Genomic DNA, 14,868 nt, shown 5'->3' with positions numbered 1-14,868 from the left:
CATATTAAAATTTCAATACGTTACTCTGGAGTGCAGGTTCACGCTTCTTTTGCAAGGGTTGTGGCGACGTCAAAATGCCGATCTCCGATTGAAGGAGTAGGAAACCTCAAGGTAGCTTGGTTTGAGGTCTATCAACCATCCCACAATCAAAGCCAATAAGAACTTGGCGTCGTTCTGAAGTCGCTGCGACCCCTGTGCAAGAAGCAGATGACTTAAAGGGGCGATGCAACAATTTTTGTACTTAGAGCAAATAGCACTTAGAACGGATCTCTGACGTTAATGACCTATGAAACACGCGTTCGTTTTTCACCCCACGCCAATAGAAGTCCCAGAAAAAAATTTAAGAAAAATGAACAGCGTTCACCCCCTCAACTCGCAGCCAGAACAAGTGGCCACGTGATCTGGAGCCGATTATATGCCGCCAATGTTGATCAAGCCACGCACTGGGGTTGGCAAAGCACAGGACACGTGCTGAGTTCTAGACATTGTTATTGCTCGGCTATTGTCGTCGTTGCAGCGATTGGACACGGGCCACTACCCGAATGCTTCTCGAGCTAGTAACTATAACGAGCCCAAATCGAGTGACCACGCAATGCTCGGGTCCAATCTATGAACCGCATTCAAATATCGTCATCGGGGTGTACTGCAATCCCCACGTTACGTCATCAAATTTTGCAAAGGAGAGATTGAATGAAAATGATCGCTTTTGTCCTTGATGTTACACCGCAACAAAGGAGTTTCTTGGCCAGTGGCGTTGCGTGCTAGTATCCTTGAATCCCACTAGTGCCAGTATGCTTGTGTAAAGTAAAAAACAATCGAATTGAATATCACTGCACCGCTCCTTTAAGTGGGGGGGGCTATGAAAGACAGCGGGACGAAGGGACCAGGACATCACCACCTGCTGCGATTAATCGGCTGCGCGCGTGGCGCTCACCAAACGCTGCAGGCAGCTATGTCCTGGTTTCTTCGTCCCGCCTCATCCTGCATAGCCCCCCTGCTCTCCGCATAGAATTAGGATGATAATTCAAGAACAGATTTGTTTCAATGGTGGAGCGGCCCAGCTTATTCACAGATGGCGCCAATGCCGGCAAGCGCAGACATTGGGGGCACTTGGTGTCACCAATGCCGGCGAAAATACGCGTCTCATGTCTCGAGACAAACCAAATTGCTAAAGATGCAGAAAGCAAGAAAAAATTATTAAGGGTATGGTGCCTGGAACGCGTCTCCGACTGGTGTGTTTACCACGTCTAAAAAAGTGCTTCCTCGATTTCCGCCTGATGACGTCATACAAGTGTCATGCTGTCGCCAGTCGCAATCCCGGCGGCGTCCCAACAGCTGTGGTGTATGTGGCAGACGCCTGTTCTGCTGCAGGTCGCTCTCCAGTGTCCACAGAAGTTTCAGCAGCCACAAGTTGGGACGCCATGACTACAGCGACACTCGTGTTTGGTTGTGCTACTCGCAGCCTTCTCGTTAGCATTTCTACGACCAACCGCCAGGATCGCGGCATGCAACAGCATGACACTTGGGCTCCTATGACGTCCTTTGTTGCCACTTCGGGACCACTTCTGATGTGTGGGCAGCATAGCACACAAAACATACCAGTCGAAGACACGCTTTAGGCACCATAATAAGGGTAAGTGATTTGTAAAGCAGCATTCAGCATCTTTATTTATTTGCCGTGTTGAAAACGCGAGCCGAGAATTGAATTATCAGCTTGCGTTTTCGCGGATATCGCAAACACGAATTGAAACGCGCGTGGTTCAATGCGAGGTCAGTCCCCCTGCTAACCTTAGTGACCCTGGGCGGCTTGCCGACATTGGTGGCGCCATCTATGAATAAGCTGGGCAAACATAGCCGTCCTCGGAACTCCCTCCGACAGCTGCCACTCTACCATTGAAAAAAGTTTGGGCAGTTTGATACTCTAGACCCATGTTACGGATAAAAAAAAAAAAAAAAAAAAAACGGCGAGGGATGGCCAAAAAAACACGGTTTTCATGTAAGCCTCGTTAAAGTGAGGTGCTGGAGAAAACCAGCCTTCTGCGTTGAGTCCTTACTTCAAACTCTTTTGTTTGTGTTTTGTCCATTGAAAAGTATACGGGAAGCACCTCAGCACGCACCCCGTATCGCTGCGCCACAGTGTTCTTCGCAGCATAAAGGCCATCTGCTTTTATCGCTGCTACCATGGCAACACACGCCGAATGACCTTTTTGGCAGCCCCCCCCCCCCCCCCCTGCGTTCATGCCGCTTCGCGGCGACAGTCTCCGGCTGCGCATTACAAAACTATTAAACTTTGGCTAGCAGATGGAGTTTGGAAAATCGGCATTCGTTGCCACGGTGACGGCGATTAAAGCAGACGGCCTTTATGCTGCGGAAGAACACTGCGGCACAGCGATAAGAAGTGCGTGCTGGGGCCCTTCCTGCATGCTTTTCAATAGGTGGAATGCGAACAAAAAGAGTTTGAAGGACTTAACGCAGAAGGCTGGTTTTCTCCAGCGCCTCATAATTTGACAAGCCTTACACGAAAAGCATATTTTTAGACCATAGTTTGTAGTTTTTTTTTTTTTACAACATGGGTCTAAAGTATTTATGTATCATAATTAGTTATTGAATTATCATTTTAGTTCTATTGGGAGTAGAACCGAAAGCTTAGTATGTTAATTGGACCAGCTATAGACGTATTTAAAAACTGATTTTTACAAGCCATTTTGGCAGATCTCATGCTATAAAGCAAGTTGGGAACATCGCACAAAGAGAGTTAAAATTTTCATCGAATGTGCGCCGAGTAGGTCAGTTTCACCTTGTGAAATTTCACGATGTAGTTCTTTTCCTGTAAAAAATGAGAGCAACAAACTTGCCAAAGTCAACGAAGGGCACAATCGCAAAGTCAAAGTCAATGTAGGGCGCACCCCAAGCAAGCAAGATGGCGGCACCTTGAGGCCGTACTTGAAAACGTGTATAGTGTACGCTAGCCGTGAGGTAACAAAAGCATTGATCGTCTGCTAACGTCTCCGCCTTTCCTCCTTGCCTCGTGACAATGCTGTGCATGCGCACTTGCGATCGATCTCCCCAGGAGACGTCCGCCGTTAAATTGTAGACGCTCCCCACGTATGACCCATGGTTTGCAAATGCTCCCCATGTATGACCCTCTCTTCAATCTAGGCTCTCTAAGCAACGCTATTAACTTGGGACGCCATCTCCCGATAAAAACAGCAGAGAGACAACAGAATGTGTCGTCTGCTCACTGTGCCTCATGGCACCACAAGTAAATCGCGTCGCTAACTCAGTCATCTGCAGACCCCTTTTTACAAAAGAAACAAGTCTTGAAACAGTAAAACTGACCCGCTCTGTGCACATTTAGTGAAAGTTTCAGCATTCTATGTGCTGGCACCGATTTTTACGGCTCGTTTTGCAGTGTCCGCTTGTGCTACCCTATATTTACGAGGAATTTTGTATTAAGTGATACATGGTATTCCTAGGTAAACATAAAAAAGCAATGGCGGAACTTCAAGGATTCAAGGTTCTCGAGAAAAGAGAACCATGTTTTTTGGCCCGGGTAAATAAACTATGCATCGCAGAATGCTCAAACTCCGTGAGAATCTGACGCTTACGGTTGGGATAGAATGCGAAAATTTGAGAATGTGACGTTGCGTCGATAAAAAAATAATTAAGAAAAACAAACTTTCTCTATGAGCCGACGTCCACCTAAGCCTAATTTCGTGAAAAAAACATTGTGGGCGCCTGCAAGTTCTATTTCAATGAAACAAGTTTATCAGCAAGAGAGAAAACAATATTCTCTTTCTTGCTGACAAGTGCTTTTCACTGATATAAATCACACGAGCATTCACAGGTGGACATCGGCTCATAGAGAAATTTTGTTTTTCTCAATCATCTTTTAATCCAGACGTCTTCATCTCAAACTTTCGTGTTTTATTCCAACCGCTAGCTTCACATTTGCACAGAGTTTGAACTTTCTCCGATGCATGGTTTATTTATCCGGGCCAAAAAACACGGTTCTCCTTTTTCGTAACTCCCTTCCGGTTGACCAGCTTCAATGAGCAAGAATGAGCAGCGCGCATATCTTAGTCTTTCTCGGTAGAAAATCAGAAAGGCGTGTTGAAAACCAAATGCAAGAGATTGATGTGTCTTTCTAGACTACACAACGCCAAGAAAAAGCACCGCTTTTTGATTTCTTTGGTGAAAGTTATGTAGCCCTACCCGACGGCCCAGTGGAGACTTGTGTACATGGGAGTAGGGTTGTGCGAATATTCGAAATTTCGAATAGTAGTTCCGCATAATACACTATTCGATATTCACTTCGAGAAGAACTGCACTATTCGAGTTTTTCGAAGTGTTGATTGCCGCGGGTTGGCCCCGTTGAGTGCGCTTCTTACCAAGCACCGGTGCGCTGCGGAGAAGCAATACCCGCGGAAGCGAGCTTCGCGGGTGTTGCTTCTCCACAACGCACCGGTGCTTGGTAAGAAGCGCACTCAACGGGGTAACCCGCCGCAATAAACTTTGAAAAGTATGAATATCGTAATTGGGTGCTTGGAAGTAAAGCATACATTCAAAGCGGGATGGTGCACCTGTGCCGACTGTATTTGAAAATAAATGAAAACTTTGTGAATGTGTATATCTACATTAAAGTAAAAGTTTTAAAATTAAACTGTTATGCAAGAGTATACTATGTTAGGCAGAGATGCCCTTACAAGCTGCGTTCATCATGCACAATTCATTCTTTTTTAACTCGAGATTAAAGAAAGAAAATTTTATATAGCAAGATTTGTAAATTAACTCCATTGGGTATAGTTGGCCATCTCTACAGGATTCATTTCATGTCAAATTCGTCGTTTACTTGCCATCCCAAGACACCAGACCTTCTGAGGTCACAGTTCATAAATATAGATAGATTAAACTTAGCTTATAAATGAACAAGTGGAACAACCTTCACAAGTTTAGCTGGGTTTTCGTCTAAGCATTATGCAATGGTAGTGAAAGGCGTGGAAAAACTATTTGATATTCTAATCGACAATATTCGGCCAAAACCACTATTCACTACGAATTCGCTTCAAACTCAAAATCCACTATTCGCACAAGATGATGGGAGACATTCAACCAAGTTAGACGCCTTCAAATCAACTGAGGCATTTGTAATTGTTCATGTTTTTCTCGCACGGGAGACCGTAAGCATGCACCAGCCAAAGTTGCTTCGTCAACTGCAAGTTGTCGCCGCAAGTTCAAGCTAGCCAAAGCAAAACTAGTATGCTACGCCAGTCGGATATGGTTGAAAAAGGGTGTGAAGGGTTGTGCCGCTTGTGCTCATGCCCAGCAAACAAACAAGCAGTGCATTTTGAATGAGTATTGCGATTGAGACAATGTCGACCTACGACGGCAATCCCGTGAAAGATATTCATGTGGATATATGCAGTAACAGATGCGGATTTCAAAAGGTTATTTTAGACACTAGAACTCTGGCGACAAGGCAAAAAAAAAACTACTTAGTTTGGCGTCCGACTTCCTGCCAATCATGCGACACTCCTGGGGACATATAATTTATTAGAACTGTTGCAGACACACACAAGCTTTGCTGTGCTTGACGATGCGGGCGAGTAATAAAATCAAGAATGGTACCAGCGGTTTCACGCTACGTTTCACGTCAGTTGCTTCAAATGGGTCATGAACAGACGCTTTATTGCATGCTGCAAAAGAAAAATCTGTGGCTCTCGAACTTTGAGTGAAATTGATGTGGAACCAAACCCCAGGTTCGGCTTCATGTCAAAATATTCCTCCCAATCTCGAGTCTTCTATTGAGGCATGGCAGATGATTTGCCGCATGAACTCTCAAAATGTTTATTTTGAGTTTGTGGGTTGCTGTTGGTATTTGTTCAGGACACTCACATAAACTGTCTGCTCAAAAGCACACATGCACCCGAAAATTAGCGTCAGCAAGCGATTCTGCACTAAGATAAATATTAAAAAAATAAAATAGCAGTTGTTATTTTAATTAATAAATATTTTATGGAGTACCAAGTTTGTCCACGTTGTGAAAACCTTGGATCTGGAAATTGAGCCGGCATTGCTTCAGGCTAAAATATAAATTTATATTTTCCAAGTCCGAGAGTAGCGAATACTATTAATTAATCTTTCAATCAATCTTTACTTGCATAAGAACTCGAGTGTAATTCATTCGATCCATTTTTTTTCCTGTCTAGAAGGGTTGGATGTGTGCATCCTCGATTGTAAAACTAAGCGATAATGTATACAGGGGCTCTGGAACCGGGGGAGCCGTGGGGGCAGTTGCCCCCACAGGTTCTAAACCAGTGGGAGCATGCCCCCACACTCAAAGCTGTTCCGACCCTCCGCCCCCCTCTTCTCCCCTCGCACCACCTGTGAGGCTGTTGCATGCTGAAGCTCCACTCCATAGGCGACGAGGCACCACAGGCTAATCCGACATGAAAGACAAACCACACGCATAAGTACATATATATATATATATATAGAGAGAGAGAGAGAGAGAGAGGGAGAGGGAGAGAGAAGTGAACTACACAATGTGACATGAGCCCCTAGATGTTGCCCCCACACTTCAGATATAGTTCCGGAGCCCCTGAATGTACACCTAGTGCCGAGCATGAAATCAACGCATGCATGGCAGAGACTGTCTGCGCTCGAAGGCCGTAGCGTCTTTCGTTTCAGTAAGATCTGCCACAGCAAAGTTGCGCGGTCAATTGCAAAATATTACGACATTTTTGCAGCCAATGGATGAGCAGAACGTAACAAATGACCGATTGAATTGCAGAACGCACAAAACTTTGTGGAGATGTGGCCTTTTAAAAGCACGCAAACAATACCCAAACCGGAAGGATTTACGGCCCGTGTCATGGCAGACCGGAAGTGGTTTAAATACCATGTATAAAGATACAACCATACTGTGTTACAAAACTTGTTTTTATTAAAAACGTAGACACCATTGCGCACAGATACTGGAAAGATGAAGCACAATGCATAAAACAACAAAAAAAAATGTTGATTTCCACATTTCGTACAGTAGCTCTAACTAAAGGATAAAAATCATGCCCTAGACACGCACCATCATGATGCAATGTCCTCTATGGACCTGTATGCAACTCTAAAATAACAGGCAGCGTCAAACAAATTCACGGAACAGTTCAACTACGCTCTCTTTCCGTCAGGCATAATAAATAATTTATCTCCCCGCCTCCTCCTCCTCCTCTCATAGTACAAAACTAAACCCTCCAGCGCAGTCTCTGGGGAAGACAAAGAATGGTGAATGTCTCCATTGTCGCAAAGGCACCTGTAAGCTTGGCAACTAACGCCTGGTTCCCTCCCGTCACAGCAGCACCAGCGGGACTGCTAAGCTAGGTCAGACGCACGATCCCGTGCCGGAGTTTGCGTCCTTGTTCTGGCTGGAACCCGCTAGCACTGTCAAGCACCGCTGTGGCCCTTGAGGGCCTAGCCTAGAAGGCAGCCCGCCAAACGTCTTGGCGACGGGCGGGTGCGGCAGGCTGGGACGGCTGGCTCCACGACCTGGAGACCGTCGGCGGCCAGCGACGCTAGCAGCAGCCTCTGCTTCGGGGCTCTTCCAGACGGAAACGTGCTTCGGCTGGAGAGAGGGGGCAAAGGTGGGGCACTGGGGCGCCTTGTCTGCAGTCGTGCTCACCTTTGTTCTTCTGCAGTGAAACAGTGTCCAGGTAGTCCTCGGCCACTTGACAAAACAGGTCGGCTGAAAAAAAAAGAGAGTGCCACGACGTTTGAGCAAGACCTAACCAATGGCAACCAGACAAGAAAGTTGCTCAGCTGCCCCCGGGTAGGTATGGATAGCACCTTCGAGGAAACCTTGAGACCTCACCTAATTTAAGCTATCCAGACATGCAGCGTGTGAAATGGGACTTTACACAATTACTAATGTCTGCACGATGCGAGGCACTGACCAAATGCCTCCACCGGCAGTTTCGACACTGCTTCACCTATCTATTTACACTTAAGGTCCTTTTGGGCATTACATAGGGGCAAATGAAAGTGCCAAGTGGAAAGAACATTATAGTCAAGTGAAGAAAAGAAAAATAATCATATGGTTTGCGTAAAAAAATCTAAACAAACTTTCAACGAACAAACATCATAGAGAGCAAAAAAAAAAAACACTTAAAGGGCAACTCCGCTCAATTCCGAAAAATTTAGGCTTCCATGTGATTCACATTCACAAAGCACTACTAAACAATTCTACGTCTTCAAATTCGCGAAATGTGGAATATTATTTGTGTAATCCTAATTTAAACATCAGCAGATACCGAAACCGAAACTTCGGTTGCGTCAGGCAACATTGGTCTCCGGTCGTCAGAGTCATGGCCACGTCACGTCGAACCACGTGGTCTTGTGACGTTCGGGAGGGAGCGAGAAACAGGACACGCAACGCGGGCAGGCCTTTTTTTTTTTTTTATTGGACGCGGGAAGGTTGCTTCGCACGACGTGGACGGTGATGGCCTGGGGGAGAGGGGGAAGGGGAGACGACGAAAGAGAAGGGGAGCGGAGAAACAGACCGATAAGCGTGCAGGGCAGTGCAAACTAGCACATCCGTGTTACGGTGATCACATGAACGCCCGGTCAGCCAACACCGGGAGGAGAAACTCATGACGTCATTGCTCAATTTCGCTCTGAGAAGTAAAAATAAGCAAAACGTGAGAATGACGTAGTCAAGCCTCTGACGTAGTGGTTCAACGTTGGCCGCTCCAACTCCGTGGCATTGACTGCGCTGATGACTGCGCCTCACGCCGCACGCTAGAGTTGGCAGATTTCGGCGACTTGGCTCGCTTGAAGGTTTGCTGGCCAGTTCATTCAATATATAAATGGAATTAGATTGTAATATTTGACATGGGGTCTTCCTATATGATACTGAAGAGGGTTACTTAGTTTTCTAAATATCAAAAATGAAGCGGAGTTGCCCTTTAAGGGACGCACAATGCACAACAGAACTTCATACATCACTATATATTATTTAAGTGATCAATGTGGTTTTTCTGGGCAGGCTGTTCCATTTGGAAATGGAAAGAACAAGAGGGGAGTTTTCAAAAAAGTTAGCACCATATTTTCCCCGTGTATAAGTTGCGGTTTTCAAACATTTTTGTTGGTGCGACTTATACAATGATGCGACTTATACAAGATTTTTTTTTTTTTTATTTTCGAGGTGCAACGGCAATTTTTTTTGTACGCTGCACACCATCTTTTGTAGAGCACCATAACTACGTAGTCATAGGTGGTGTTTCCCCCTCCGGGAGGCATTGCTGTCGCCGCAATATTTTGACTCGGAATGTGAGGTATTTTAATTTTTATGAATTCCTTGAAGTAGCTCAATGTGGATAGGCAAGACAGTGAGAATAAAGCTTTTACAGCATGTTATTGACGTTGCCTAGTTAAGCCATGGTTCCGTATTCTTTTGCTTCGTTCAGTCCAGAAACACTGAAAAGCAAGTGGGCTTACTTTCAGTGGGCTTACTTTCAAGATGGCGGCGCCCTTTCTTCAAGGGCGCCGCCATCTTGAATTGTCGTCACTTCCAGTATGGGCGAAAACATTGTTTTGCCGTCGCCACGCCAATAGAATGCATTTAGGAGAAAAGCGTAACCGTCACCCATCATCGTTTTCTCTTCCCTCTATTTTTTTACTACTTGCAGGTTGAAACGTTTTAATACTTTTCGTCGCCCATACCGGATATGCCTACTTGGCGGTCGGGGGCGAGAGTAAGCGGAGAAGGTCTATACACTAATGATGGGCTGAACTTTTGACGAATCGAAAATTCGGCGCCGGATCTTGGGATTCGGCAAAGCCAAACGTTTGCCGAACTTTTCAAAAGATTCGGAAAATATTCAGGAAAAATACATTGTTAACAAACTTAACGTTGATATTTAGTTTTTTCCGGCAAAAAAAGGCTTAATGTTTTTAGTTTTTTTTAAACTTAAATGCAACATGTAATGTGTATTGACACAGTTATTACTAAATAAGGTTATATTCTACAAGATAATTGTATTGGTGTCATTTTTGTGTGTTTACTGGCAATTTTAGTGACTGCTTGCAGAAGTGGCGCGACAACGAGGTTGGGCAGGAGCGGGCATAGTCACGAATCACGGTACGAAAGTTTCGGTTTCGAGGCATCATCAGCGCAAGCCACTGATCTCTCTGCGTTCTTGCTTTCTCTGGGAGTCACCGTTTCGTGCGAAAAAACGAATGCAACGGTTGCTGAACCTTCACCAGAAGAGATGATATTATTGTAAATATGCATGTTTTTCGATCTTAGTCACTTGATGCCAATTTGCATAATAGTGTGTCCCATATTTGCAACGTCTCATTTTTAACCTTTAACCAGTTTCTAGTGTTAGGACACACACGGACGTTTCGGAAGATGGGATGAGTTAGGAACGTCGGATGTGTAACGTCGAGAGTGATAGTTCTGTTTTTAGTTTTATGCAGATACATGGGAAAATCGCGAAATAATGCTAATTGAAAAAGCAATATTATTTTTTTTTTTGACACACACTACTTGCGAGCCAAAAACAGGATTGTTATAATTGCGAGGAATGCTTTAAAGTACTTGTCAGTCAATGTTTCAACTTCCTCGTTGCATCACTGGAAAGGTCAAATGAAGACCACATTATCCAGAATGTATCACATAATTTGTCACTTGCACAGTGGACTGCGCAAATTACTGGTCGATCTTCTATTCTTGAGGCAGAAATTATTGAAGAGAACCACACTCGCTCACAAACGCACAGTTACCGTGTTGCCCAGTCCACACCTCGCCGTAATCGCTGGTTGTACTACACTGTACTATCGTAAACACACAACTGCACAACATCCATTTGCAGTCCATGGCCCCGTCGCATTCTCGCACGTGCGCAGACATTTGCCGAATCTTTGCCGAACTTTCTTTCAAAAGTTCGGCATTTGCCGAACTTTGCTGAATATTCGGTCCATCACTAGTATACACGCATTGCAGAATATTTTCTCACGTCTTTCTCAGTTTTCGTTTGATCAGCAGTTTTTTTGTGCCATGCTCCAGCCATGTTCCTACACGTAAAAGGAAGGATTGTGGCTAGCCAATCTTTTAGAGGTACTAAAAAAAAAGTATGTCAAGGTTTATCTTTCTGCCTGCGCATCGATGCTCGCGTCGTCTCCGGGACTTGGCCTAGGGTAGGCCTTGTGCTCCAAAGCTTGGTTTGCAAATGTCTAGCTCCTTAAACTTTCATTCGCTCGGCATACGTTGGCTCAAATAAAGTAGACTACCCCCTCATTTTACATATTTTATGTCCTTTTGCTGCGAAACACTCGACTGCCCCCGCCAGACAGCACCATACTATGGGCATTTCTCGCGAGTCGAGATGCGCGTCAAACGGTACGTGCGATCTAGCAATTGTGCGAAACTCCAATTTCGCGATACCAATGCGCGTAAACTAAAGAACTCATCGTGTGAACCGTGCAAAGAGGTGCAACTTGTACAAAGGTGCGACTTATATACCAACTTTTCCACGAAAACAGCTCAATATACGGATGTGCGACTTATACAAGGGTGCGACTTATTCGCAACTCCGGCAAAACGAACGACACCAAGCGGGAAAATAGGGAACCAGCAGGAACAAGTCGCTGTGCGCCTCTCCGTGTCTCTGGCGGCTTTCGCGGACACGTCTTGTCGACGAGGTGGCGAACAATGTAATTTGACGAAGGTCCGAATATTTCTTAAAAGACCCATGAAACGATTTTCGGACTTCCGGCCAAATAAGATGGCGTTTGGGGATGCCCCTCAACTCATACAATGTTTCCCAGGTCACGTGCCCATGACGCGCCGCGGGGTATGCGGCTTCTGGTCTTGTCCTCTCCTTAGCACTGTGGACGTTGCTACAGCGAGACTCCCCTCTCTTCCCATTAATAGGCTGCTAAGACCGGCCATTTTGGCGGTGTGGAATGCATGTTGCAAAAGAACCATGGAAGCTAGCCATCGGCACGTGCTCAGCAGTCGCGCACACAGCTATGGCCGCCAGTGAATATTTCCTATACTCTGTTTCACCGTGTGTTGTACCGCAGGAAAGGCTACAAGCGCGAGCTCCTTGCTCCATGGCACGCCTCGGCGGCACAAGCTCTCGTGCACCAAGGGCAGCTGCCACCGCCATGAGCTCGCGCTTCTAGCCTTCGCTGCGGTACAACATAAGGTGAAACGTGGTATAGTTCAAGGCAGGCGAACCAGGCGCACGAGAAAAAAAAAACGAACCACGCGGCTGCCGAAACGTGGTTTTGATATCGCGATGATCACACTGCTCGTCCGATAGCAGCCAGCCAACGTTGCTAGGAAGTGGAGCAGCGGGGAGGGGATGCTTTGACTTACTCCGGATAGATGGTGCTGCGAAAACTTCGTGTACTGAACAAGAAAATAAAACTTTTGATTTATTTGTTTATGTTGGAACGAAATCATTTCTAAACGTTACCATTAAACTGAGAATATACTTGTTCAAAAGCGATCTCAATAACCGCACCCACCGCGACGTCACAAACTTAGTTCCTATGGCCGCCGTACGTGAAGTCACGTCAAGAAATAGTTCCTTTTTGTTTTTGCAGTTACGCAGCGCATTCACAACATTTCAAGAGAAGTGGTCGTGTTTTATGGTCCTTGTACTAAAGTAAACAAAAAAAGGGTAATAAGGTGCACATTCTCTCAAAGTTAAAATCGTTTCATGGGCCCTTTAAGTTTGCCTGAGTGTTCATTAGTGTGGTGGAGTCTCAGCAGATTGTTTCCTTCCATCACCTGTTTGAAAGCCCGTTTACTCCACAACACACCGTCACATGCTTTCGATTTCTTGGACTGGGAGGAATCACGGAAAAACGTTTTGATTTCTCGTCTGTCTCAAATCACATTCAAAGTGACGACTATTTGGTGACTGATAAGCGGTTTCTTTACAAGGATGTAGAACAGTAGACTGAGAACGACAGACGAGGTGTTTCACTGTAGGGAACACCAGTTGTAGCCAAGTGAATGGGAAGATTCAATAGCTGCTTTTGGCTGTGTTCGATTAGCTTCAAGATTGACCCACCCACGCCGGTCGGTGCACTGGCTATTCATCTTGGCTGCTTTTCGCCAAAAAAGCCTCTGTACCAAACCGAAGGAGTTGGGCTGATTTCGCAATTACTTGATTCCGGAAAACCTGTTTCCTGTATATGATTAACGAGGGAAATTGTCTGCTTTCAAAAGGTGGGGGACACGTCTCACAAAGTTAGAAGTTGTCACGACATTATGATCTATCGCGCCTCTAATATTTATATTAGACCCCCCCCCCCCCCCCCCCCCCGGTCGATGCCAGCAGCAACAATATGCACCTACATTGCTCAAGTTGCCCGGCCACAAAAAATACTAAATTTCTCCGTTCAGGATTTGAAGTCAAGTTCAATGCAGAGGGGTTCTGCGTGAATCTCCATTGAAGACTCTCTTCAGTTTGTACGCACTCGTCTCCGTGCCGCAAGCTAGAACCATTTGGCTGAATGTAAGTAGTATCGTTTTCTCTGTCAAATATACTTTATTCAGCAGTTCACCTAATAGCTAGTCAAGTGAGCTCATATTTCAACCTAAAGAATATACTAATATGACTTTAGTGGGACCATATTAAGTAATATAATAATACATAACCCGCATATTCGTCAAAATGACTTCTCGATTGCTACTAGAACCTGAATTGAAATACGAGTATCAGCTGCTTAGTGGGGCGCCAGCGGGTAAACATACTCCTTGGCTCAAGAAACGCTTGCTTAATTTTCGTAATTTTCCTGCAGCCTTTGCTGTTGACCGAGCAGACGACTGGAGCCGTTCCTTAAACGCGGATCCATAGAAAAGCTCTTTTTCGCTGACAGATAAGTCGCATGGTCGAGTCATACGAGTTACCTGAAAATTTCTCTCAGTAAAACAATTCTGTAGCCATCGCCGCTTTCCTGAGCTGATCAAAACCGATTAGTATATTACCGTCTCTCCGGAGCCCATAGTTTCGGTTTTGAACGAAATCTCCGAAACAAAAATTTGACATGAAGAAAACGCACCAAGAAAACAAAACTATGCTGTGAAAATTTACGTGCTCCGGCTACACTTAACCGTCGCAGTTGAAATACATATAAAATAGGGCATTAAACAAAAGAAAATCATTAAATTGAATGCGCCACCCGTTCAGGTGGCCCCGCCAAGTCGACGTGACCTGTTCCCAGCCGCCATGTTTATTGTGTGGTAGCGCCTCCTATAGGTCGCTGGAGTCCCGAATAGTCCGGAAAATGTGGTACAGTATAGACCACTCACAACATAACCGCTTATAGGGCAGGACCGGGTATAACGCGTTTTTTTTAAACCACCGGTTCACCTCCCATAGAACTCCATGTAATTACATACCGCTTAAAATGCAGGCGCGCGAAGGGAAATACCGGTTATAGTGCGGTTTTTGGCACTGCCCGCCGACCGCGCCGATGACCGGAGCAGCGAGCTCGCTTCCCTGTGCGACACCAGATAACGGCGCTGACGGCGCGAGCCACAAGCTGCACTCGCGGGGCAAGGAGGTTGCTCGAAAACGCGGGGAGAAGCGAAGAGAGAGGCTTCAGTTGCCATAGCGACGGAGGGACGCACGCACGAGTCGTTCACGTGCGTGCGACCCTCCGCTGCGTTGGAAACAAAGAAACAAACAACCGCAACGACACACCAATCGCAGGTCGAGGAGAAGTGTTCGCGCGCGTGCGTCGGTTGTGATCGTCGTCGTAGACGGCGTGCATCTCATCGTTCTGCGTAAAAGCGCTATCCTTGACTGTGAATTTTCGTTGTGTGTCGCTATGATAACCCAGCACGTACTA

At 45.7% G+C, this 14,868-nt stretch overlaps 1 protein-coding gene across 3 annotated transcripts in view; it reads right to left on the bottom strand.

The window, feature by feature from the left end:
* Positions 1 to 6,923: 6,923 nt before the first annotated feature.
* The window catches only part of LOC8052455 (ras-related protein Rab-24), a 71,117-nt gene continuing 63,172 nt past the window's right edge, over positions 6,924 to 14,868 (bottom strand). For all 3 annotated transcript variants that reach the window (XM_029989116.4, XM_029989117.4, XM_029989115.3), the window contains exons 6-7: positions 7,676 to 7,738; positions 6,924 to 7,618 (exon numbers count right to left, since the gene is read on the bottom strand). In XM_029989116.4, coding sequence (XP_029844976.1) covers positions 7,569 to 7,618; positions 7,676 to 7,738 — 113 coding nt within the window. In that variant the 3' untranslated portion in view covers positions 6,924 to 7,568. The remainder of the gene's footprint in view (positions 7,619 to 7,675; positions 7,739 to 14,868) is intronic.

Source organism: Ixodes scapularis, unplaced genomic scaffold, assembly GCF_016920785.2.
Source record: "Ixodes scapularis isolate PalLabHiFi unplaced genomic scaffold, ASM1692078v2 PGA_scaffold9__187_contigs__length_104089568, whole genome shotgun sequence".
NCBI lineage: Eukaryota > Metazoa > Arthropoda > Arachnida > Ixodida > Ixodidae > Ixodes > Ixodes scapularis.
The sequence above is the reverse complement of the archived record's forward strand: the minus strand, read 5'-3'. Positions and strand labels throughout refer to the sequence as shown.